Below are 24,925 nucleotides of genomic sequence, written 5' to 3'. Positions count from 1 at the left end.
GATCAAACACAGCAGGAGCTGCTTAGCCCAGCTGATAGGCCCCTCCATCTCATGGTCCTTGTCCCTGGGGCCTCCCTAGCTCTCTTACTCCCTCCCTGGCCTGAGCCAACACCTCGATAGTGTCGGGAGGAACTGACCACTATAACAGTCTAGGGGGAAGCAGCACCCTCCAGTGTCTTCACTCAGCTGCCACCGTAGCACGTTCCGCCGCATGCCTTTAAGTGGGCCGGTGGCTCTGTCTCCTGGTGGGTGCACTCCACGCAGCTCGCTAACGCGGAAGAAAGGCGATCTGGCTGTAGCCCGTTGAGTCCGGAATGTGCCCGGTGGGGGCAGAGCTCCCCAACGAGGGTTAGGAAGAGGTCGCAGAACTCCCATTCCGGGAGAGGACCGACGGCAGAGGGAGAGCGTAACAGCCCTGAGGAGGTTGGGAGTTTAGGGACAGTGCGGGCTTCGTGGAGGATCCGCCTTTATTCACTAGGTAAATATGGGGTTGAGGATACAGTCTCTACTGCCCCTTGAAGGAGGACACAGCATGCTCTCGACCGCCCAGCAGGGAAATCGCCGGCCGTCAGACAGCGGGCCCGGCAAGAAACCCGGCACACTCTGTGGCTGCCTTATGAATATTCACGACCTTTGGGCCAATCAACGTCTGAACAGCTCCGAGCACACCAATTGGCTTACCGCATGCAGATAAGCATCGTAGATGGTATTCCTAAAGCTCGTAGAGACTTAAGTCGGGCTGGAAACGGAACCTCGAGCGGAAAGAGCTCGGTTTTCGGAGGAGTGTACCGCGCGATTGGGCGGCGGCTACGTCACTTCCTATCGGACGGGCGGAAGTTGCTTCCCAGCGTGTTGCAATTTGTAGAAGTGAGTTCCGGTCGTGGCCGAAGTGGTTGCATTTTGTTAGTACCGGACGGTTGTGATGGCTGCGGTGGATTCGGATGTCGAACCGCTGCCTCGCGGGGGTTTCCGCTGCTGCCTCTGCCACGTCACTACGGCCAACCGTAAGCGGTGGCTAGTGAGGGGGGTGTTTATGGGCTTTCGTCTTTGGGTCCTAGCGAAGGTTAGGGTTATAGGTCATAGTTCTTGCCAAGTCGGTTCGTAGGGTCTCACCTCCGTTTTCTCTCCGCTGTCCGAAGGGATTACAGAGTGGGGGAGAGTCCCACCACCTTACACCCCAGCTTCCCAGTATCCGAAATCTCGACGACAGAAGTTTCGTTATTTCCTCTTTAACCGTCATCTACTGGATATTCCCTTTGTGCCTGCTACTCCGCTGGGCTCTAGCGCGGGGAGAGGGGATTTAGAGATGAAGGAGCTCACCACCTAGAGATGGAGACAATTTCAGTACCCTATAGATGCGTTTGGAAAGCTTCAGGATCACAGAGAAGGTAGTAATTAAGTGAGGGAAGCCCTACAGAGGAGCTTCCCAAAGGCAGAGATGGGGGAAGTAGCATGGTATGCATGTTTGGAACGTGGGTTTGGAAAAGGAAACAAGGTCCTTTTATGACAGCGCAAGAGGCTCAATGAAACCTCATATTCTACTTTTGAAGTCTGGAATCATAATCTCCCCTAAACATGATCTTTCATTCTCCTTTTCCTTTGTGAATGGCACTACCACTTGTCCAGTAGGGCAAGCCAGAAATCCAGGATAGTCTTCTCTGGCCCCACATATACATTGGTGACATCAAGCAGCTGACTCAAAATGTAATAAAAATTTAAAAATCAGCTAAGTTTTCCCGCATTCACCATGTACCAGACTCTCAGGCAAGTGCTATATATGAATAATATCAATGTGGTAGGTACTATTATTATCTCCATTTTATACCTGAGGAGACATGAACAGCGAGGTTAAGTAAGTTGCCCAAGATTTCGCACAGCTTGACGGAGCTGGGATTTGATTCTGGGTAGTGTGACTTTTGATCCTGCAATTGTAATCTCTATACTATACTCAGAAATGATAAATGGGAAATAGTCTAGGGTCCTGATTTGTTTAGTTCTTCTATAAACGACCTAGATAAGTTACCTGTTAATTTCTTTGCAGTGCGCAGGTGTTGCTCTACCTAGCACTTGTAGATAGTTTAAGAAATACTTGTGGGGCTTCCCCGGTGGCGCACGGGTTAAGAATCCGCCTGCCAATGCAGGGGACACAGGTTCCAGCCCTGGTCCGGGAAGATCCCACATGCCGCAGAGCAACTAAGCCCGTGCACCACAACTACTGAGCCTGCACTCTAGAGCCTGCGAGCCACAGCTACTGAGCCCACGTGCCACAACTGCTGAAACCCGTGCACCTAGAGCCTGCGCTCCACAACAAGAGAAGCCACTGCAATAAGAAGCCCGCGCGCTGCAACGAAGACCCAATGCAGCCAAAAAAAAAAATAAATGAAATTGAAAAAAAAAAAAGAAATGTGTTTCTATTAAAAAAAAAAAAAAGAAATGTGTTTCTATTAAAAAAAAAAAAAGAAATACATGTGTACAGCCAGTTCTCCTGGGAACCACTTAAAATGCTTTATATAGACAAATGGACAAGAGAGGAAGCTGCAAGGAGCCAGGACTTTGTCATTCAAAGGTCACATTTTCTATGGCTTGGAAGAATCAGTAGGATCTAGGTATGCCGAGAACAAAGTCGGGGTAGGTACACTGAAGTGCAATTCGGATGTTTTTGTCCTCACGTTTGTCTTTGCAGGACCCAGCCTAGAGGCCCACCTGGGAGGCCGGAAGCACCGGCACCTGGTAGAACTACGAGCTGCTCGAAAGGCCCAGGGACTTCGAAGCGTGTTTGTCAGTGGCTTTCCCCGGGATGTGGATTCTACTCAGCTCTCTGAGTACTTCCAGGCATTTGGACCTGTGGCCAGTGTTGTCATGGACAAGGACAAGGTAGAGTGAGTGGCTCTGGGGGTAAAGAATGAGTCAGATGTCCTGCACACCAAAAGAAACGGGGGAGGGAGACCAGCAGCCTGTTTCTGCTGGTTCCTAATGTGGCTTGCCCTTGGTGGACACTCCAGTACTTGGGCTAGTCCAGCTTTGTGAGTCTCTCACCCTCGCCCCCCACCCCTGCTTGGATTTTATCAGTTTGTCAGAATTAGTCATTGGGGAACTTGTTGGTCATTTGTTTATTCAGTCAGTCTTTTATTTGCCAAATATTTATTAGCTGCTAACTTTGTACCAGGCACTGCTTAGAACTGCATTCTGAGTAGTGCATAGGGTAGTCATGGTGCCTGCTTGCATAGACCGTACAGTCTAGTGGAGGAAGTAGACAATTAAATGAGTAACTACTACAGTGAAGTGGGTGCTTTAAGACCACACCATTGGGAGATCTATCCTAACCCTTCAAGAGACTGGTTGATAAACCAGCTAGCAGTTTATTAAGTTATGCTGAAAGGTACTGAGGTCATCGGTCAGAACACCCTGTCCTCTGGACAATGCAAGACAAACAGACTTGTTCTTTGTGGTCCTTTTTGTCTTGCTTCCATGCCGACCTTTTGTCAGAGTCTCTCTAGTCCCCTGGAAAAAGTTTGCCGTTGTGGTGCTGTGCTCCATGGTCATATTGTAGCTCTGAGGCTACACTCTGGTTTTGTGGGCTTAGATGACCCCAAATCTACTTAGCAGCCCAGGTCTTCTCTTACCGCGCCATGGGGTCTGTTTTTCTTAGAAATTGCATTCAGCAACCGACTCACAATAGCTTAAACAAACAGGGTTCAATTGTTCTCTTACAACAAGAAGTCCAGACCTGGGCCGTCCAAGATTTTACTGTTTTCCTGCTCTGTCATTATTGGCATATGGCTCTCACATCTTAGTTGTGATTATGCTGGTTCCACATCTTCCGGCAAGAAGAAGCAGGTTGAAGGGCAGACTATCAAAGGCTAGGGTCATCTGAGTCTGATCTCTTCCCCCGCTTTCTTTATTTCCCAGGAAAATATTTCTCAGAGGCCTCTTCAGCAGACATCTCCTTATATTTCATTGTCCAGAACTCTGTCTATCGCCTGGTTACTCCTAGCTACAGGGAAGCCTGGGAAATGAAGTTTTTTTAGCTGGGCACTTTGCCCCTCTGAGCAAAAAGCAGGGTTCTGTTAGTAAGGAAGTTAGGAGAATGTATATTGGGTGGGCAATTGGCAGTGTCTGTCCCAAGTGACTTCTTCAGAAAGCTCAATGCCACCATTTTTGTTCATATTTATTTCAATTGTAAAGAAAGATCTTTTTCTGAACTTAAACCTCAAGTTTTTGAGGCTTCTATCAATAATTATAACAATAATGACTAAAATTTTTATTGAGCAATTATTATGCACCAATTATATGCTAAGTACTGTATATCTTATTTAATTTCCACAACATTTCCTTGAGATCATCACTGGGAAAGTTGGAGGTTTGGGGGAGTCCCTACTTGGGAGGCAGTCACGAGTTACTTAACCTCTCTGAGTTTCAGTTGCTTTTTTTTTTTTTATTTTAATTAATTAATTAATTAATTCATTCATTTTTGGCTGTGTTGGGTCTTCGTTGCTGCACGCGGGCTTTCTCTAGTTGCGGCGAGCAGGGGCTAACCCTTTGTTGCGGTGCGCAGGCGTCTCATTGCGGTGGCTTCTCTTTGTTGCAGAGCATGGGCTCAGGAGCGCGGGCTTCAGTAGTTGTGGCTCGTGGGCTTAGTTGCTCTGCAGCATGTGGGATCTTCCTGGACCAGGGCTTGAACCTGTGTCCCCTGCCTTGGTAGGCGGATGCTTAACCACTGCACCACCAGGGAAGTCCTGAATGTCTGTCTTTATGCCAGTACCACACTGTTTTTTTGTTTTTTTTTTTAATTAAAAAATTGCTTGGGAATTCCCTGGTGGTACCGTGGTTAGGACTCGGTGCTTTGGCTGTCGGGGCCTGGGTTCAATCCCTAGTCAGGGAACTAAGATCCCGTGAGCTGTGTGGCACAGCCAAAAAAAAATTTTTTTTTAATGGAGGTAACATTGGTTTGTAACATTATATAAATTTTATGTGTACAACATTATATTTCTATTTCTGTATACCCTACAGCATGGTCACCACCAAAAATTTAGCTTCCATCTATCACCATACAGTTGATCCCCTTTACCCATTTTGCTCTGCTCCTTCCCCTCTGATAATCACTACTCCTGTCTGTATCTATGTGTTTGTTTTTGTTTGGTTTGTTCATTTATTTATTTATTTAATAGTTGTTTTTATGGTACATATAGTATTTTATTTTTTTTTAAACTATTTATTTATTTATTTATTTTGGCTGCGCCGGGTCTTAGTTGCAGCACGCGGGATCTTTGTTGCGGCACGTGGGATCTTTTAGTTGCAGCATGCATGCGGGATCTAGTTCCCCGACCAGGGCTTGAACCTGGCCCCCTGCACTGGGATCGTGGAGTCTTACCCACTGGACCACCAGGGAAGTCCCTATTCATTTATTTTGTTTTTTGTTTGTTTTTTATATTCCATATATAAGTGAAATCATATGGTATTTGTCTTTCTTTGTCTTACTCATTTCGCTTAGCATGATACCCTCAAAGTCCATCCATGTTATTGCAAATGACAAGATTTTTTTTTTTTAGTAGCTGAGTAATATTCTATTGTATATATACACCTCATCTTCTTTATCCATTCATCCATGCAGTGGCACTTAGGTTGTTTCCATACCTTGGCTATTGTAAATAATGCTGCAGTGAACATAGGGGTGCATATATCTCTTCAAATTAGCATTTTCATTTTCTTTGTATAATAACCCAGGAGTGAAATTGCTGGATTGAATGGTAATTTTAGTATTAATTTTTTTGAGGAATCTCCATACTGTTTTCCATAGTGGCTGCACCACTTTATATTCCCAACAGTGCACGAGGGTTCCCTTTTCTCCACATCCTCGCCAAGACTTATTTCTTGCCTTTTTGATAATAGCCATTCTAATAGGCATGAGGTGATATCTCATTGTAGTTTTTTTTTTTTAAATCTTTTTGGCTGTGTTGGGTCTTCATTGCTGTGCATGGGCTTTCTCTAGTTGTGGCATGCGGGGGCTACTCTTCCTTGCGGTTGCTTCTCTTGTTGTGGAGCACGGGCTCTAGGCATGCTGGCTTCATTAGTTGTGGCACGTGGGCTCAGTAGTTGTGGCTCATGGGCTCTAGAGCGCAGGTTCAGTAGTTGTGGCACACAGGCTTAGTTGCTCCGCGGCATGTGGGATCTTCCCGGACCAGGGCTCAAACCCGTGTCCCCTGCATTGGCAGGTGGATTCTTAACCACTGGGCCACCAGGGAAGTCCAGTCTTTTTGTTTTTAAAATTTTGGTTGAGTTGTATAAGTTCTTTATATATTTTGGATATCAGCCCATTATCAGATATATCATTTGCAAATATCTTCTCCCATTTGGTGGGTTGTCTTTTTATTTTATTGATGGTTTCCTTTGTTGTGCAGAAGCTTTTTAGTTTGATGTCGTCCCATTTGTTTATTTTTGGTTTTGTTTCTCTTGCTTGAGGAGACATATCTAGAAAGACATTAAGACCAGTATCAAAGAGCTTACTGCCAGTGTTTTCTTCTAGGAGTTTTATGGTTTCAAGTGTTACAGTCAAGTCTTTAATCTATTTTGAGTTGATTTTTGTGTGTGGTGTGAGATAGTGATCTAGTTTCATTTTTTGCATGTGGCTGTCAAGTTTTCCAAACACCGTTTATTGAAGAGACTGTTCTTACTCCATTGTATGTTCTTTGTTCCTTGTTGTAAATTAATTGTCCATATACATGTGGGTTTATTTCTGGGCTCTCCGTTCTGTTCCATTGATCTGTGTGTCTGTTTTTCTGCCAATACCATGCTGTTTTGCTTATTATGATTTGGTAATATAGTTTGAAATCAGGGAGTGTGATACCTCCAGTTCTTTTTTCTCAGGATTGCTTTGGCTATTTGGGGTCTTTTGTGGTTCCTATAAATTTTAGAATTTTTTGTTCTGTTTTGGTGAAAAATGTCCTTGGGATTTTGATAGGGATTGCATTGAATCTGTAGATTGCCTTAGGACATTTTGACAATGTTAATTCTTCTAATCCATGAGCATGGAATGTTTTTCTATTTATTTGTGTCTTCTTCAGTTTCCTTCAACAATGACTTATAGTTTTCAGTGTATATGTCTTTCACCTCCTTAAAGTTTATTCCTAGGTATTTTATTCTCTTTGTTGTGATCGTAAATAGTTTTCTTAATTTCTCTTTCTGCTGGCTGATTGTTAGCATATAGAAAGAGAACAGATTTTTGTATGTTGATTTTTGTACCCTGCAACGTGACTGTATTCATTTATTATTTCTAGTGGGTTTTGGTAGAGTCTTTAAGGTTTTCTATATATAAAGTCATGTCAACTGCAAATCGTGATAGTTTTGCTTCTTCTTCCCAATTTGATGCCTTTTATTTCTTTTTCTTGTCTAATTGCTCTGGCTAGGACTTCAATACTGTTTTGAATAAGAGTGGTGAGAGTGGGCATCCTTGTCTTGTTCCTGATAGCTTTCAGTTTTTCACCATTGAGTATGATGTTAGCCATGGGTTTGTCATATATGACTTCTATTATGTTGCGGTGCATTCCTTCTCTACCCATTTTATTGAGAGTTTCTATCATAAATGGGTATTGGATCTTGTCAAATGCTTTTTCTACATCTATTGAGATGATATTTTTATTCTTCAGTTTGTTTAACTATGTGTCTTGTTGATTGATTCACGGATGTTGAACCATCCCTGCATCCCTGAAATAAATCCCACCTGATGGTGGTGTATGATCCTTTTAAGGTATTATTGTATTGGATTTGCTAATACTTTGTTGCACATTTTTGCATCTATGTTCCTGAGAGATATTAGCCTGTAGTTTTCTTTTTTTGTGTTGTCTTTGTATGGTTTTGGTATTGGTGATGTTGGCCTTGTAAAAATAAGTTAGGAAGTGTTCCCTCCTCTTCAATTTTTTGGAAGTTTGAGAAGGATAGGTATTAAGTCTTTGATGGTCCTGGACTTTTGTTTTTTGGGAAACTTTTTGATTACTGTTTCAGTCTCCTTACTCGTACTCAGTCTATTCAGGTTTTCCATTTCTTCATGATTCAGTCTTGGAAGGTTGTGTGATTCTAAGAATTTGTCCCTTTCTTCTAGGTTGTCCCTTTGTAGGTTTGTTGGTGTATAGCTGTTCATATTCATAATATTCTCTTACCCTTTGTATTTCTGTGGTATCCATTGTTATTTCTCCTCTTTCATTTCTGATTTTATTTATCAGAGGCTTCTCTCTTTTTTTTCTTAGTGAGTCTAGCTAAAGTTTTGTCACTAGTACCACACTGTCTTGATTACTGTAGAGAGTACCTTTGTATAAGCAGGATGAGGTTCTAGCTTTACCACTGAAGAGAATATAAAAAAATATGGCCTTTTGCCAGAGCAGTTATATTTTTTCTGCTCCTGCTAACGTATTACCTTAAAAAATGACCCAATGCATATCATTAAACTCAACCAAATCATAGCAGCACTGCTGTCACATTGTTGGTAAGTTCGTCAAAGATAGGGTTTATGTGTTTATATTTATGCCTAACACAGTGATCATTACATGGATTCTTAATATTAGAAGAGTCTAATTAAAGCAGGAAAAGTTAGGGGGTGAGTCATGGTATTACCAGTGAAACGTCATTGGGAAGACTGGGGTTTTATAAAATAGGTAAAATGAGGTTTTTCAGAGGCAGGCTTGGGTGAGAATAAAATGTATGCGATTTGAGTGAAGGAGATAATTGCTTTTCTTAATATGTTCCCTGATGGGAATTCCCTGGCGGTCCAGTGATTAGGACTCCACACTTTCGCTACCGAGGGCGTGGGTTCAATCCCTGGTAGGGGAACTAAGATCCCATAAGCCTTGAGGCGTGGCCTAAATAAATAAATAAATAAGTTCCCTGATGTTATGGAAACAGCAAACAAATACTCCCAATTTATATGGTGGTCCCCATTTTAAAGATTCTCATCCACTGTCAGACCATGTGTTTGGATTCTGGGTTCCAAAACCATCATCATTGTCCCTGTTGTGGTTTGACAGGGAGTGTTTGCCATTGTGGAGATGGGGGACGTGGGTGCCCGGGAAGCTGTCCTCTCACAGCCCCAGCACAGCTTGGGAGGACATCGCCTGAGGGTCCGGCCACGGGAGCAGAAAGAGTTCCAGAGCCCAGCCTCCAAGTCCCCCAAAGGAGTGGCCCCCGACAGTCACCAGCTGGCAAAAGCACTAGCGGAGGCCCCGGACGTGGAGGCGCAGATGGTGAAGCTCGTGGGGCTGAGGGAGCTGTCTGAGGCCGAGCGGCAGCTTCGGAGCCTCGTGGTGGCCCTGGTGCAGGAGGTCTTCACAGAGTTCTTCCCTGGTGAGTCACCTCCCTCACTGTGTCTGAGCCCTCCCTGTCCTTCCTCCCCTGTGTTTGCATCCCCAGTCCTCCCTCAGCTAGTGGTGTTCATTTGCCTGCTTTTCCATCTTTGTGCCCCATTTTGTTCTTCCACCACTTACTCCCTGCAGTGTCTCTTGACCTTTATTCTCTGCTCGGCACCCAGGCTGTGTGGTCCATCCTTTTGGCTCTTCCATAAACAGCTTTGACGTCCATGGCTGTGATCTTGACCTCTTCCTGGATCTGGGGGACTTGGACGAGCCCCAGGTATGTGACCATGGAGGCAGCTGTGAAGAGTCAGTGGAAATGGTCATGTGACTCTGGGCAAGCACTTGACCTCTCGTGCCTTAGTTCCTCATCTATAAAATGGGGGTAATAGGACCTGCCTGAAAGGGTTATTATAATTGGAGAAATGTGAATGTGTATGGATATTGGATAGGATAAAATGAATCAACATGGGATAAATGGCATTTGTAACAGGAAAAATACCAGATTTCAAAATAGCATGCATAATATCTTATTTGGGGAGATAAGGGGTTATGTTTTTGCTTATCTGTGTTTTCTAACATCTAATGTACAGATCCTGCCTTGGGAATAGGAAAGGGTCATTATTTTTTAAATAGACTATTTTTTAGAGCTGTTTTAGATTCATAACAAAATTGAGCAGAAAGTACAGCGTTCCCATATATCTCTCGCCCACAAAAGGTTTTTTGTTTTTTTTTTTGCTGCACCTCACAGCTTACAGATCTTAGTTCCCCGACCAGGGATCGAACCCGTGCCCCCTGCAGTGGAAGCGCACTGGAGTCCTAACCACTGGACCACCAGGGAATTCCCTCTTTAGTCTTATTTAATCTGGAACGGTTCCTCTGCCTTTTTTTGTTTTTCATGACAATAATGTTTTTGTAAAATACTGACCGTTTATTTTATGGCATTAAAAGGTTAATATTAAAAAAGGCTTGTGAAGGTTAAATGAGTTAATATTTATAAAGCCTTTAGAATAGGGCCTGGCACATAATAAGCAGTAATAGATATATCTTAGGGATGGAATGTTCCCCGGTTAGGGGACCGCAGGTGAGGCAGTTACTCAGCTGATTTCCATCCACAGCCAGCCCCAAAGGCTGCAGAATCTCCATCCTTGGACTCGGCCCTTGCATCCCCACTGGACCCTCAAGCCCTGGCCTGCACCCCAGTCTCCCCTCCAGACTCACAGCCTCCAGCTTCTCCCCAAGACTCGGAAGCCCTGGACTGTGAAGCCCCTTCCTCCTCCCTGGCACCCCGGACTCCAGACTCTGCTTTGGCCTCTGAGACCCTCGCCTCTCCCCAGTCTCTGCCCACATCCTCGCCACTGCAGGAGGACCGGGGAGAGGGGGGCCTGGGGAAGGCCATGGAACTGGCAGAGGCCCTGAAGGGGGAGAAAGCAGAAGGGGGAGCCATGCTGGAGCTGGTGGGATCCATTCTTCGGGGCTGTGTCCCTGGAGTGTACCGAGTCCAAACCGTGCCCTCTGCCCGACGCCCTGTGGTCAAGTTCTGCCATCGGCCTTCAGGTCTCCACGGTGACATCTCCCTCAGTAACAGGTACCTTTGTTTGGGGGGCGGCGGGGAAGGCCAGATGGGCACTCTGGGGAGGTTGAGGAGGGCGCCCTGCACCAGCTGAGCCTTGAGGTTGTCCTTATTTGGTCCTGTCTCTCTTTCTGATGCTCATCTCATGTCTGGCTTTCATTTCAATGTTTGGAAAGTGTGTTTCTTGGGATACTGTTTTTAAGGATTTAGGAAAGAGTTCCATGGTTGAATAAGTTTTAGCATTGGGAAATGCTAAGTTAAACACAGGCAGGTTTCTCCCTTCCCTCCCTCTCCCCCACTTCCTCTTTCCTCCTCCTCCCTCCCTTCCTATCTTTGTTTCTTTGCATAGTAAAGGCTCTGATCAGTCTTACAATAACATGCTCTGTAACTGTCTCAAGACATTTATAGGATGTAGTGTTTCCCAGACACATTTGATGTTCTTTTGTACATACTCTCTCCAGACCATGTCAGAAAACTCCTCGGGAAACCCTCTGTTGGCCTTCTTCCAGCTGGCCCCCATTACACAAGCCTGGAATGAGCGCTGGGGGTGATAGGTTCCTGAGCCCTAACACCCTTGTCCCCCCTCTGTCCCAGGCTGGCCCTGCATAACTCCCGCTTCCTGAGCCTCTGCTCTGAGCTGGATGGGCGAGTACGGCCCCTTGTGTACACTCTGCGCTGCTGGGCTCAGGGTCGAGGGCTGTCAGGTGAGAATGAATCAGGACAGACTTGGGGCTGTGTTCGTGTCGGGGCAAAGGCAGGGACTCAGGGAGAGAAGGAAGGCGGCAGGTACAGGAACCGGGGTTGCGAAAACTGCCAAGGAGGGTATCAGAACCGCCTCTAATCTAACCGGAATTGATTATTTACCCAGGGAGTGGCCCACTTCTCAATAACTACGCCCTGACCTTGCTCGTGATCTATTTCCTTCAGACCAGGGACCCTCCTGTGTTGCCCACTGTGTCCCAGCTCACCCAGAAAGCAGGTACAGTAGCCCGGCCTCCACCCGCTGTGTCTCGTGAGCTTCATCTCTCTTCTTCATCTCACTTAGACATATTGAGCTCCCCTGGGAATGAGATCTCTGCTATCACTCCCATATCCACCCTCCCCCGCCCCCCTTAATCTTCCTGCTTCCAGGCTCACCCTCACCTTTTTTACGTTCATAGGTGAGGGCGAACAGGTGGAGGTTGACGGCTGGGACTGTAGTTTCCCCAGGGATGCCTCGAGACTGGAGCCCAGCACCAATAAGGAGTCCCTGAGTGAGTTTGGGGAGCCTGGGAGAGGACTAATAAATGGTGCTAATGACACAGTTACTGGCACACAGCAACCTCGTGGGATAGCTAATATTGTTATTGCTACTTTACAGATGAAGAAACCATGCCTTGGAGTAATTAAGTGGCTTGCCCAAGGTCATGCTGCTGGCAAGGGGAAGGGGCAGTATCTGGGGCACCACGGGAGAGAAGTTTGACCTCTTGTTTATAGGGATCAGAGGAGCCTGGCCCTGGCACTCTTCTGAGCCGCTTGGGAGGGAAAAAGAAAGTCCAGCTAAGGGAATGGCTCTGGCACAGGGCTGATCTCACTTCTGGCCTCCAAGTGACCCCTTTTCCCTGGTCTTTCTCCTCCTCCAGGTTCCCTGCTGGCCCAGTTCTTCTCCTGCGTCTCTTGTTGGGATCTTCGTGGCTCACTGCTGTCCCTGCGGGAGGGTCAGGCACTGCCTGTGGCAGGGGGCCTGCCCTCTAATCTCTGGGAGGGTCTGCGCCTCGGTCCCATGAATCTCCAGGACCCCTTTGACCTGAGTCACAATGTGGCAGCCAATGTGACCAGCCGGGTGGCCGGGCGGCTACAGAACTGCTGCCAAGCGGCAGCCAGTTACTGCCGAAGCCTCCAGTACCAGTGCCGTTCCTCCCGGGGTCGGGACTGGGGGCTGCTTCCCCTTCTGCAGCCCAGCTCCCCTAGCTCCCTGCTGTCTGCAACACCCATCCCCTTACCCCCCGCTCCCTTCACCCAGCTCACTGCTGCCCTGGCCCAGGTGTTACAGGAAGCTTTGGGGTGCCATATAGAACAGGGAACCAAGAGACTGCGGTCAGAGGGAGGTGGAACTGGGGAGCCTCCCCAGGGAGGGACAAGCAAAAGATTGAAACTAGACGGACAGAAAAAAAGCTGTGAGGAGGGGCAGGAGGAGCAGCAGGGATGTGCAAGGGACCACGGTGAAGAGGGGGTGGAAGAAATGGTGATAGAGGTTGGAGAGTCGGTGCAAGACTGGGCCATGAGGAGCCCTGGGCAGCCAGGGGAGCCGGCCCCGATGACCGGAAGGCATCTAGGCACTGGAGAAGAGGGGCAGTCAGGCCCCGCAGCGCTGGCCGAGCAGGGGCCCAGAGGACCTGAGGCAGCCCGAGAAGGGTCTCGGGCCGAGGCAGGGAAGGGGGCGTCGCTCTCCTCGGTGGGCTGGCGCTGTGTCTTGTGCCACCGAGTGTGGCAGGGGCGGCGGCGTGCCCGAAGACGCTTGCAGCAGCAAACCAAGGAAGGAGGTGGAGCTGGTGCTGGCACAGGAGCAGAGTGGCTGGCAACTGAGGCTCGGGTCACCCGGCAGCTGAGAGGCCTGAGCAGTACCGAACAGGCGCCAGGGGCCGAGCCACTCCTGACCTTCGTGGTGTCTGTCTCCCAGGCTGACCAGACTCTCACTGTGACCCCACTCCGGGATTCTCAAGGCCTCTTCCCTGATCTCCATCATTTCTTGCAGGTTTTCCTCCCTCAAGCACTTCGAAACCTGCTCAAGTGAAGATGGGGACCCTAAAGGGCAATAAAGCTGCTAGTTTAATAAACACTAGTTTCCGCTAATTTCCACCTGGTAATAATCCTGCTTCCCCCCAGTGCTGAATGCAGCCTCTCACGGGCACCCTCTCTCGCCACCCTAAAAGAGGTCTCTCAGTATGTTTCCTTCTGAGCCCAGGAGGAGTGTGCGTCTGGCACCTGGACCCACTCCGTAGAGTTCTGGACAGATGGAGTGCTGGGTGGGTGGCTTGAGCAGCACCTGAGAAGTACCAAGTTTGTTTCCACATTTACCTTACTGCCCAGAGTTATGAACGGTGACACCTTGAAATTTGGATTCAGGGTTCTTCATTCTCTCACTTAACGGAATTCATCCTGTTCTTAAATTGGGTTCAGATCTGAGCATGGGTAAAGGGCGAACCATCCATTGAATTGTCAGCCCTTCCGGGGAGGCAGGACGTGGCTGGGCTCTCCCTCAGCCCCTCCCCTGTTGCAGGCCCGAGGACTAGTGCCTCTTCTAAGCAGTCACAGCCTCCTTGAGCTGCGAGGCCGTTTAATGGAAAAAACCCTCACTTTTACAGAGGGCTTCGGACTTGGGCTCGGGTTAGATGTACAAGCTCTCCTCTAGAAAGAGCCGGAACAAACGGAACGTGGCACCCCGCCACCTCCACGCAGTTGCTTCCGCTCCTATGAGTGTCACACAGCCACGATGTTAGGGGTCTGGCAGGACCTCCATCAAATCACCGCGGGCCCCGCGACCCGGAGGGAAACGCCTCTGGGGCCCGGCGCGATGCCGGGCTGGCAGCTCTGCCACGTAGCTGCAGAGGGGCGGCTTTCCAGCTAGTTCTCACAGTCCCCCCACCCTCCGCGCCTTCTACCTCCACGTCGGGACTCGGATTGGCCATCCCTCACCGCGCAGGCGCGAGCTTTTTCCGCGCAGGCCCCAGGCCCCACCTCCTGTTTCCTTTCAGCTGCCGCGGGATACCGAACTGTCGTGCGTAAGCCTTCTATGCCGTCCTCGCTTTCCGGCTGCTGTTTCTCCACGGCTCTCCCCCTCCCCCCGCACCCCCCGTTCTCTCCCTGACGGCTTACTTTGCGGCAGCGCGGAGAGCCCCACCCCCTTTCTCTGCGGAATCACCATGGCGGCTGGGGTAAGTTTGCCGGCTCTGGCAATCCAGGTCACCCTATCCGACGCCATCCTCTGCCGGAGTGGGTCCAGCCGGCGTCAGAGGGTTTCTGAAGCCGAGTGGGGAACTGATCCGGGGTCTAGAGACCGTACTGTTGGAGAGTAGGAATTCCAGGCCCAGGAGGGGAACTGAGGCTGGGGCTCTGGGAGGCCAAAGAGGTGGAAGGGTTTGGGGTAGAAGAGAACAGGGATGCCAGATCCTGGCAGTCTGGGACCTGAGAACGGAGTTCGGTTCGTTACCTTTTCGAGACGTGGGATCCGGGCAGGTTGACAGAACTTTTGCGACCGTTTTGTGGGGCAACAGGAGGGACAGGGGAAGAGGAGGGTCTTTGTGGGCACGTACGGCTGGCCACGGTTAAGGGTCGTCCCGCGGGGAGGTTTGGGAGCGAGAGGAGCCTCCGGACGCTGGAGTCAGACCAGTTGGACCCCGCTGGCCACGTTAATAGAAGGAGAGAAGGAAACCCCTGGGAACTCACTGCGGGACAGGACCGGAGGGATGGTACGCGTGACAAGGAATGAAAGGTTTTTCAGGGAGACCGAGTTGGCTTAGGAAGAGAAGATGGCATTCGGTCTCTTCGTGGCTGTTCGGAGGGGGACTTAGAAATGTCTTGGTTGGTGTGTGTGTCTTGGAAACAAGGGTGATGCTTTTGAAGGGTGAGCGGCTCAGTAGAGTAAGCAGGCGCTCAGTGACCAGCAATGAATGAACAAGGGCTCTGGGAAGGGAGGGGTGTGTATTTGTCGGGCGACGGAGTGTGAGGGATCTAGAAGTTCTGCATTTCTTAGAGATGTATTTGAGGGGAAGAGAACGCTTCCAGAGACGTCCTTAGGGAAGGTCACATCTGTCAACAAGCTTTATTTAGCCGTTGGTGTGTAGTTCTGTCCGCGTATTTTGGAGGACTCTGATTACACAGGACTGCAGATACTGAAGAACTAACTTTGTTCACCAAAGGGAGTAAAAGAGTGAGTCGAAACAGATTGGGACTACTCGGGGAAGTTGTTCCCGAGTAACACTTAGGACTGGGACCCTTCTAGTCATTAATGGTTTATTCCCCGCCTTTTCCCCACAGACCCTGTACACGTATCCTGAAAACTGGAGGGCCTTCAAGGCCCTCATTGCCGCTCAGTACAGCGGGGCTCAGGTCCGCGTGCTCTCCGCACCACCCCACTTCCATTTTGGCCAAACCAACCGCACCCCCGAATTTCTCCGTAAATTTCCTGCTGGCAAGGTGAGTAGGGAAGTGGAGAGGGGCCTTTGGTCCTGAGAACCCAAGGAGAACTGAGATTCCATCACTCGGAAGATGACCTCCATCTTTAAAAGGGAGCTTTCCATGTTACTTTTTTTTTTTCACGTTTCAGAGACTTAAAAAAACTTTTTTTTTGAGACAGTTGTGATTTATTTGTTGTTAAAAATAATACAGAGCTGTTCAGTCACTTCCTATGAAATTCACAGGCTTCTTTGTATTTGTGGGAGAGAGGATCAGTTTTGACTGATTTCAGGGCAAATAGATCAAATATCTGCTATGAGTAGAATTCTTGCCCCAAGAGGCTTACAGAGATAGATGAATAACCATGCTACATGTAGAAGAGATCAAGTGCAGTGGGGGAGTACTATAGTACTTGGGATAACATAGACAGAAATAAAGGACTCGGGTTTCTTGCCTTTTGCTTATTTGAGATTACATACAAATATCTAATATCTAAATTTTGGAGGTCTCTTATGTGAGTTCAGATTGTAGGGGATGGTAAGTTACTCATACAATTTTGGTTCTCGAGTTTCGGATAGTGTCAAGAGTTTGGTCAGCAAGGGTTCTCAGCCTTATATAAAAAATTTTATTCAAAACGATTTGAGTCCCTGGGCTTGACTAGTGAGAAACTGCTGTATATTTACTTATGACTGCTTTGTCCCCAGGTTCCAGCCTTTGAGGGTGACGATGGGTTCTGTGTGTTCGAGAGCAATGCCATTGCCTACTATGGTAACCTGCAGTGGCTGGGGGATGGGAAGGTCTGGAGGTGATGGGGTGCAGGAGAGGGTGAGGGGAGCCGGAGCGGGCAAGGAGAGGAATTTTCAGGGACCTGCACTGGCTTTGATACAGCCCCAAAGTTCTGACCTTTATGTTCCGCCTCTGCAGTGAGCAACGAGGAGCTGCGGGGAAGTACTCCTGAAGCAGCAGCCCAGGTGGTGCAGTGGGTGAGCTTTGCTGATAGCGACATAGTTCCCCCAGCCAGTACCTGGGTGTTCCCCACCTTGGGCATCATGCACCACAACAAGCAGGTGAGCCTTGGAACTTGGGGAGAAACCAAGAGCAGGGGTGGTGTCAGCTCCTCAGTATCAGGGAGGAAGAAATAAGAAAGGTTGAGGAAGGATGATGCCAAGAATATGTGGCTAATAAATACCTAGTCTTTGAGCTTTCAGTTTGGAGCACTGGGCTGTTGATGGTATCTGGATTCTTTGTCAGAGAGACCCAGTGGAGGTGGGAGGTCTGAGTGGCCAGACGAGAGACCTCTGCTCTAGAAAGGTTGTACCAAATGGTAAGGGAGTGGTTAGACCAGATGACCTCTAAGGTTCCTTCTAAAATTCAAAGATATATGCTTACGATCAATACAGTGGGAAATGAAGCCAGACTGCGCCATGAAGAAATTTAACATTGAGAGCTTCATTTGCGATACATTTGGAAGGAGCCAGGACGCAGTGGAATAGCTACCTTAGTTCTATTATTGGGGGAGAAGGGCAGGGACAAGGGTTGGTACCCACTGCCAAGTCTGATCATTTTAAATCAATAGGCCACAGAGAATGCAAAGGAGGAGGTGAGGCGAATTCTGGGGCTGCTGGATGCTCACTTGAAGACCAGGACTTTTCTGGTGGGCGAACGTGTGACGCTGGCTGACATCACAGTTGTCTGCACCCTGTTGTGGCTTTATAAACAGGTGAAGTTTATAAAGAATCTGGGTTGACAGAGGGTAGGTGGGGATTAGCAACAGAGTGACAGGTCTGCCAGGTTATCAGTATCCTGCTGATGTGAGAGAGTCTGAGGCAACAGCTAGTCTTTAGGAATTGCAGGACTGAGTACCACTGTTACTGGAAAACTGGGCTTGCCTCTTGATGGGCATTGAGCCAAAAGACCCAACCAAGCAAAAGATGAGGATAAGGAAGGATTTATTACTTTCAACAAGTAAGGAAAACACCAGGGATCTTTCTCAACAGCAAAACTGGGGAAGTTTTAAGCTAAGGGTACATGCATACTCATGATGGGCCTTGGGTGGTTGACAGAGTCTGAGCTTTAGCTGATGGAAGTCATGAGGGTCAGAAAATGTCGTCATCATCATCCCTTAGGTTCCAGTTGATCTGGTGGTTGAGGGCTTCAGGCTAATCTTTACTACTGAAACAACTGGGAGTCTTTACTACTGATACACTGTCTTTGCTGCTGTTACTTCTCTTGCCTGATAATAGTTGTTTCTGCATTTTTGTGTTTTTTTTTTTTTTTTTGCTACGCCATGCAGCATGCAGGATCTTAGTTCCCTGACTAGGGATCGAACCCGTGACCCCTGCAGTGGAAGCGTGGAGTCCTAACCACCCGACCGCCAGGGAATTCCCAGTTTTCTGCATTGTTTTGTTCCCTTAAGATCATTAATTACAAAGACCTGTTTAAGGACAAGTATTACAGCCAGGTTCAGATCACAAAATGGCTTAGGCCAAAAATGGCTTCTCTTATGTCAAGAAAGTGCCTGGTTCTCTTTTTCCACAGACCCTCTACCCTGTCTTCTTACACCATGACTGCTTTCCCTCCTTCTGAGAAGTTTGGTCCTGTTCTGTTGCCCTTAATTTCTGTTTGCCAGCTAATATGTTTAGTTTGTTCCCATGTTTCTCAGGTTGCCCGGTTGTGCTTAGTTGTGAAGACAGAGGTAGAGGTGATAGCTTCAGCATCAAGATCTTTGGAGGCAAAACTAGGATCAGTTCTTGGCTTCAGTACTTACTGGTTGTTGGGGGGAGGGTGTATGTGGATTCATTTAGTCCTCTTTTTTTCCCCTGTGGAAGCTATAAAACCAAGGTAGTAATAATCACTGTTGAGGTTATTGGGTTAAAGATGGCATATTGCTGGTTCCTAAACAGCAGCTCTTGGACTGATGCTGGACCAGAATAGTAATGTGATAACAGCAAAGAAAAAAGCACCTACTTTGTGTCAGAGCCTGTGCCAGGGCGTAACAAGGACAATCTTAGTGAGTCTTTGCTTGTTGTGTGGGTGAAAGAGATGTAGCCCGGAAGTTGTGGAGTAGGATTTGAACCCATGTACTGCAGGACCAGCACTACAGAACGGCCTGTGATGTGTCCTTGACAGGATTATTTTCCCTCTGATCTTGGCAAACTGAAAAAATGGTAGATGAATTTTTCATGAAGCTAAGTTTAAGCACTCTTATTCTGAAATAAACTTTTTTGCTGTTGAATATTTACTTTCTGAAGTTTGATGATGCATGTATATATCTCTCACGTATCACATAGTTCATATAGATAGTTTTCATTATTTGTTTGGCAAAGTGAGTAGTTCGTAGCTCTCTGTTGGTCCCAACCTTTTAAGTTTTATTGACACGTGAAATTATAGGTATGAAATGGCTTTGTAAAAGGAGTAAGGCACAATATAAATATTCCTACCAGGTAGATTCATAGTGAATAGAGGGTGGGACCAAGCATCCCTTAAATTGGATTGGACTGCAGGAGAGAAGATTAGTAAGGTAAGTGGGCAGTGGCCCTCCAGGGAAAGCTGGTGTTCTGGGGGCTGAAAGGAAGTTGGAGCTTTGGTGTAGAAAGAAACAAGGGGCTCTGACTGGAAACTCGTCAGCATTTTTCCCTCCACTGACTTTATGTCCACTCTTGCATCCTGGCAGGTTCTGGAGCCTTCTTTCCGCCAGGCCTTCACTAATACAAACCGCTGGTTCCTCACCTGCATTAACCAGCCCCAGTTCCGGGCGGTCTTGGGGGAGGTGAAACTCTGTGAGAAAATGGCCCAATTTGATGGTAAGTCTGAGGAGGTAGGGGAGCATGCAGGCAGGGTCAGGGGACTGGTTTGCTCAGTCTTAACCCCTTGATTTCCCGTCTAGCTTTTGGGTTATGTGGACCCACAGAACGTAGGGCATCGCACGTAGCAGCTAGCGTTTTGTGATACTTGTCTTATACACACACGTGCTCCCACTCATTTGTGTTAATATGTAGAATCATGATGCACGTGTATTTGTTGCTGAGGGTTGCATTCTTGCTCAAGGATGTACTGTGAACTGGTGGCAGGCAGTGTAGCGTCTAGATCCCTTAGTTGTCCCACCCAGCAGTTTTCCTCCATTACTTTGCTTGTGCCTGGCTTGGGAGGGTTGTGGAAAGAGGCCAGACGTTGACTTTTCTCCTTCCCTTTGCACCAGCTAAAAAGTTTGCAGAGAGCCAGCCTAAAAAGGACACCCCACGGAAAGAGAAGGCTTCTCGAGAAGAGAAGCAGAAGCCCCAGGCCGAGCGGAAAGAGGAGAAGAAGGCCGCTGCCCCCGCTGCTGAGGAGGAGCTGGACGAGTGTGAGCAGGCGCTGGCCGCGGAGCCGAAGGCCAAGGACCCCTTTGCTCACCTGCCCAAGAGGTACGGATGTTGGAGGGTAGAGGGCATGGGACCCAGGAAGGCCTGTGCTCCCCTGTGTGCATCCCCTCGTACTGCTAGGGCCTAGGACTTTAGGTTGTCCATACACAATTGAGAGATATATTTTAGTTGCAAATACACCAGCTTCCTGACTTTACCATCAAGAGTTGGGTGACTTTTGAAAGTAGAAAAGTTCCTAATGCATCTGGTATTTGAGGATATCAGAACTGCCTTTCTAGCAAGGAAAGCAGATGGGCCCAGGGCCCAGAATTCGGTGTGGAGGTGAATTGATTGGTCTTGCGTGCGCGCGTTAGGATTTGAGATTGAGAAGGCTCGGAACTAATAACACTGAGGGGTGCAGGAAGGAAAAAAATGCAGAGAGCCTCCACCTGCTCTGCTTTGCTGGCTTTGCTGAGGCAGCAGACACCATGTCAGTATCCTTTGATTGTCTTTTTGTTGCTTTGATGCATCGGCCTATATAAAAATTGCTCACTTTAAGAGAAAGGATGATGACCATGGCTACGTAGTGCCTGTCTGGTTTATTGTTTCCCAGCGTGGGGGAGTTAAACCCCGCAAGGAGAAGGAAGTAAATGGGGTGGTCGTCTGTGTCCTCTTCTCAGTCACCATAGGGGTTCTTGGAAGAAAAATACAGTAAAGGGGGGATTTTTAGTGTGAAAAAAGTGGGACAGCCAGTACTTGCCCAGTTGTTTACCATCAAATCTTTCTTCAGTCACTGCTCCGGGTCACCTTATTCGAATTTCAAGCAATATGAGAAATGTCTTTTCCATGGTCACGTCACTTAGTTCTCTTTTCTGTTTTTCTTGCCCATTCTGCTTTTCCTAAAGCCATCTGTCCTTTCACTAGTTGGTTTGTTGGGGTGCAACAGTGTTTGACCTCCCCATTTGGTAGTGGTTTGTATATGGGATGAAGGAGCACACACTGGTGGTAGGCATAAGAAGTATGTGGAGTTGTAAGCGACATAGTACTGGATGGTTGCTGTTAGGAACCGCTGCTTCCCCATTTGGGGAGCAACTTGGGGTGTAGCTGAGAGCTCTTACTCCCAGGCATTTCATACAAGAAGGCTCCTAACGCAGCTGCTTTTTAAGGATATATTTCTTTCTGAACCAAAGTGATCACCTTGAATCTAGCACAGGGGCAGGTCAAGAGTGAGCAGGATTTTTGGTATCTGTAAGTAAGCTATGATAACCAACCCAAATTAGGTACGCCCTCGTAACACAGGTACTGCTAATAGCTAGAGATATTCACATATATTGGGTCTGTACACTGGGCATAAAATAAATCAGGCAGTAAACTTAAAATCTTTAATAAACTTAGCATTTTTTTAAAAAATAAATTTTTTCTTTTTCTTTTTTTTTTTTTTTTGGCCGCATTGGGTCTTCGTTGCTGCGCACGGGCTTTCTTTACTTGCAGCAAGCGGGGGCTACTCTTCGTTGCGGTGCGCGGGCTTCTCATTGCGGTGGCTTCTCTTGTTGCGGAGCATGGGCTCTAGGCGGGCGGGCTTCAGTAGTTGTGGCACACAGGCTCAGTAGTTGTGGCGCACGGGCTTAGTTGTTCCGCGCCATGTGGGATCTTCCCGGACCAGGGCTTGAACCCGTGACCCCTGCATTGGCAGGTGGATTCTTTTATTTTTTTTTAAACAGTTTTATTGAAGTATAATTTCCATTATGAAGTATAATTTTCCATATAAAATTCAGTCATTATAATTACATAGGTCAATGCCTTTAACTAAATTTATAGATCTGTGTAACCACAAAAAATCAATTTTAAAACATTTCCAACACTACAGAAGTTCACTGGCAGGCGGATTTTTAACCACTGTGCCACCAGGGAAGCCCCAGCACTTTTTTTTTTTTTTTTTTTTTTGTATCATTTGGGAATGCTTATTAGTACTTATTTGTTGCATTACCATGGTGCGCTCCTGGGCTGCCAAGATGATTTTCCCCAGGATTCTTAATGACTCAAAGGTGATGTCTTCAAAGACAAGACTCATTTGTCCAGAGTTAATTTTAGTCCTTTTAAGGCCTTCCAGCTAAACTTGTTTTGGGAGCTGTTAAGAGCCTGTGGTCAGTTGTTTTTTTTTGTTTGTTTGTTTGTTTTTTGAATTTTATTTTTTATACAGCAGGTTCTTATTATCCCTTTTATACATATATCAATCCCAATCTCCCAACTGTGGTCAGTTTTGGGAGAAAAATGGACACATGGTCATAAATAATAACAGCTCAGGAGAGAGTGAAGAAAAACTCTCCAGCCCTACTTTTTGCGTGGTTGAGGAAGTAAAGCACCTCAGATGAGGTCTCTGATGTGCATTTGGGAAGGAACCTAGGACCTCGGGTTAAAGGACAGATTCTCTGCTTTGCTACATTGCAGCAGTGAGATGGTAACATTCTCTGACTCTAGGGTTTGTTGACATTAATTATATACTAATGAATAATTGAACCAATTAAACATTCAGTATAAGGGTGTTTAATAGATTTATGGCACATTCATGCAGAAGATTATTTAGCCATTAAAACATCTGCAAAACATTCTCGATAGCCAGGCAGTAGTAAGTGAGCAAATTGTGTAAGGCACAGAATTACATGCATCATCTTTGGAAAATTGCCAGTGGGAAATACATTAAAATATTAGTTACCTTCTTTGCTGGCATAGTGAGTGTTTTTCTTCAGTCAGTATGTGTTTTTATAATTGGAAGGAAAGAAAAAAAAAAACAGAAGCCCTACCATGGGGGGAGGCACCTCTCCTATTCTGATGCTGGCATCCTTGGCTCAGTGTGTCAGATTGCTTCAAAGATCACTTGAACTTGTTTCTGGGCAGAGTAACTAAAGGACACGGGTGTAGGATTTGGGGTGGAGGCCCTTTGCAAACATTCACTTACATTGCTGTCATATTATAGTGTGTGTAACCCGAAGAGGCCTGTGTGATGGGGAGGGGTGGGGGCGGTGACTTGGGTGAGTCAGGAACTGAGTGTGACTCATGGAAAAGAGCCCGGGGAGGGGCCGGCCAGGAAAAAAAAAAAAGGAGTCCTCGCTGTGAGTCTCCACCAGGGGGCAGCAGCTCGCCATGCCTTTCTTGGGGCAGATCCTGGGCCCCACCCTCCACGTGCCTAGCATATTTAGGCTGGGGGTGGGGGGATAAGGGAATGCCCTGGGCGCCTCTCATACCCCCCAGCTCTCCTCCTTTGGAAGGTGATACACATCTGCCAATCCAGAGACTCTACCTTTAAAGCAGTAAATTTGAGTGGAAACACCCTTAGCTTCTCTTAGCAAGGCAACGTTGCCGCTGCCGCAGTAGGACCTTCTCCACTTTGATCTCCTTGCTTTTTTTCCTTCATTCAGTACCTTTGTGTTGGATGAATTTAAGCGCAAGTACTCCAACGAGGACACACTCTCCGTGGCGCTGCCGTACTTTTGGGAGCACTTTGATAAAGATGGCTGGTCCCTGTGGTACTCTGACTACCGCTTCCCTGAAGAGCTCACCCAGACCTTCATGAGCTGCAACCTCATCACCGGTGAGCAGAGGGGGGCTCTGGGAAGGGGCAGGGAGGAGACAAGGTAGTGGGTGACATGATTTCAAAGGCTGAATGTTCTTCTTGCCCTTCAGGAATGTTCCAGCGATTGGACAAACTGAGGAAGAATGCCTTTGCCAGTGTCATTCTGTTTGGAACCAACAATAGCAGCTCCATTTCTGGAGTCTGGGTCTTCCGAGGCCAGGAGCTTGCCTTTCCGGTGAGGAAGGTGCAGGGGAGGGGTCTGTCTCTTTAGGGTGGGGCGAGGATTTGGGAAGTGCACTCCCAGTGGGCATTCCAGAGAGTTCAAGGAATGTGTCCATGAAGGAGCTGTCATGTTCACAGGAGTCCTGGGGTCTGATGACGGGTGTCTGAGCTGGAAGTACCATGTGTGGGACAGTGGCCAGTAACCTGACCGCATGCTTCTACCTGGCTTTTCTCCCCAGCTGAGTCCAGACTGGCAGGTGGACTATGAGTCATACACGTGGCGGAAACTGGATCCCAGCAGCGAGGAGACCCAGACGCTGGTTCGAGAATACTTTTCCTGGGATGGGGCCTTCCAGCATGTGGGCAAAGCCTTCAATCAGGGCAAGATCTTCAAGTGAACGTCTCTTGCCATCGCCTAGCTGCCTGCACCTGCCCTTCAGGGAGAATGGGGGTCATTAAAGGAAACTGAACATTGAATCCTTTCCTGCCCTGCCTCCTTTGTGGGTGATGGCTTCTTCAAAGGGGAGTAGATATGTTGAAGCAGGGTGTTGTCTATACCTGCAAGACCTCCCTGTGTAGGAGAGAAGTCTTCAGAAGAGCAGAAAGAGAGGCCTCTCCTCAGTTTTGATTTTTTTTTTTTTTAATTGCCTTGCCTCTCCTGTGATGACCATCTTCTAGCCTAGCTGGGAGAGATTGGATGTAGTTAGGAGGTGGTGACACGGGGCTTTGT

General features: G+C 47.6%; 2 protein-coding genes across 5 annotated transcripts; both read left to right on the top strand.

Annotated features, from left to right (window-relative positions):
- Nucleotides 1-853: 853 nt before the first annotated feature.
- TUT1 (terminal uridylyl transferase 1, U6 snRNA-specific) lies at nucleotides 854-14,713 on the top strand. 4 transcript variants are annotated; one of them, XR_005020862.1, is made up of 10 exons: nucleotides 854-1,004; nucleotides 2,684-2,874; nucleotides 9,015-9,330; nucleotides 9,515-9,615; nucleotides 10,454-10,923; nucleotides 11,503-11,612; nucleotides 11,777-11,887; nucleotides 12,069-12,161; nucleotides 12,531-13,750; nucleotides 14,643-14,713. XR_005020862.1 is itself a non-coding variant. In XM_036859807.1 (9 exons), the coding sequence occupies exons 1-9, from the start codon at nucleotides 923-925 to the stop codon at nucleotides 13,679-13,681; spliced, it is 2,625 nt and encodes an 874-aa protein (XP_036715702.1). In that variant the 5' UTR covers nucleotides 854-922; the 3' UTR covers nucleotides 13,682-14,535. The 4 variants fall into 4 exon arrangements, 3 of the variants coding, with proteins under 3 accessions (XP_036715702.1, XP_036715703.1, XP_036715704.1); XM_036859807.1 differs by lacking the exon at nucleotides 14,643-14,713 and having other exon boundaries at nucleotides 12,531-14,535; XM_036859809.1 differs by lacking the exons at nucleotides 854-1,004; nucleotides 14,643-14,713 and adding an exon at nucleotides 2,444-2,606 and having other exon boundaries at nucleotides 12,531-14,535.
- EEF1G (eukaryotic translation elongation factor 1 gamma) lies at nucleotides 14,640-24,672 on the top strand. Its single transcript, XM_036859813.1, has 10 exons — nucleotides 14,640-14,822; nucleotides 15,925-16,083; nucleotides 16,767-16,830; nucleotides 16,987-17,129; nucleotides 17,639-17,782; nucleotides 19,736-19,865; nucleotides 20,261-20,465; nucleotides 23,819-23,991; nucleotides 24,084-24,208; nucleotides 24,435-24,672. The coding sequence occupies exons 1-10, from the start codon at nucleotides 14,811-14,813 to the stop codon at nucleotides 24,591-24,593; spliced, it is 1,314 nt and encodes a 437-aa protein (XP_036715708.1). The 5' UTR covers nucleotides 14,640-14,810; the 3' UTR covers nucleotides 24,594-24,672.
- Nucleotides 24,673-24,925: the final 253 nt, after the last annotated feature.

This window comes from Balaenoptera musculus, chromosome 8 (genome assembly GCF_009873245.2).
Source record: "Balaenoptera musculus isolate JJ_BM4_2016_0621 chromosome 8, mBalMus1.pri.v3, whole genome shotgun sequence".
NCBI classification, from domain to species: Eukaryota; Metazoa; Chordata; class Mammalia; order Artiodactyla; family Balaenopteridae; genus Balaenoptera; species Balaenoptera musculus.
This window is presented reverse-complemented; position numbering and strand designations above follow the sequence as displayed.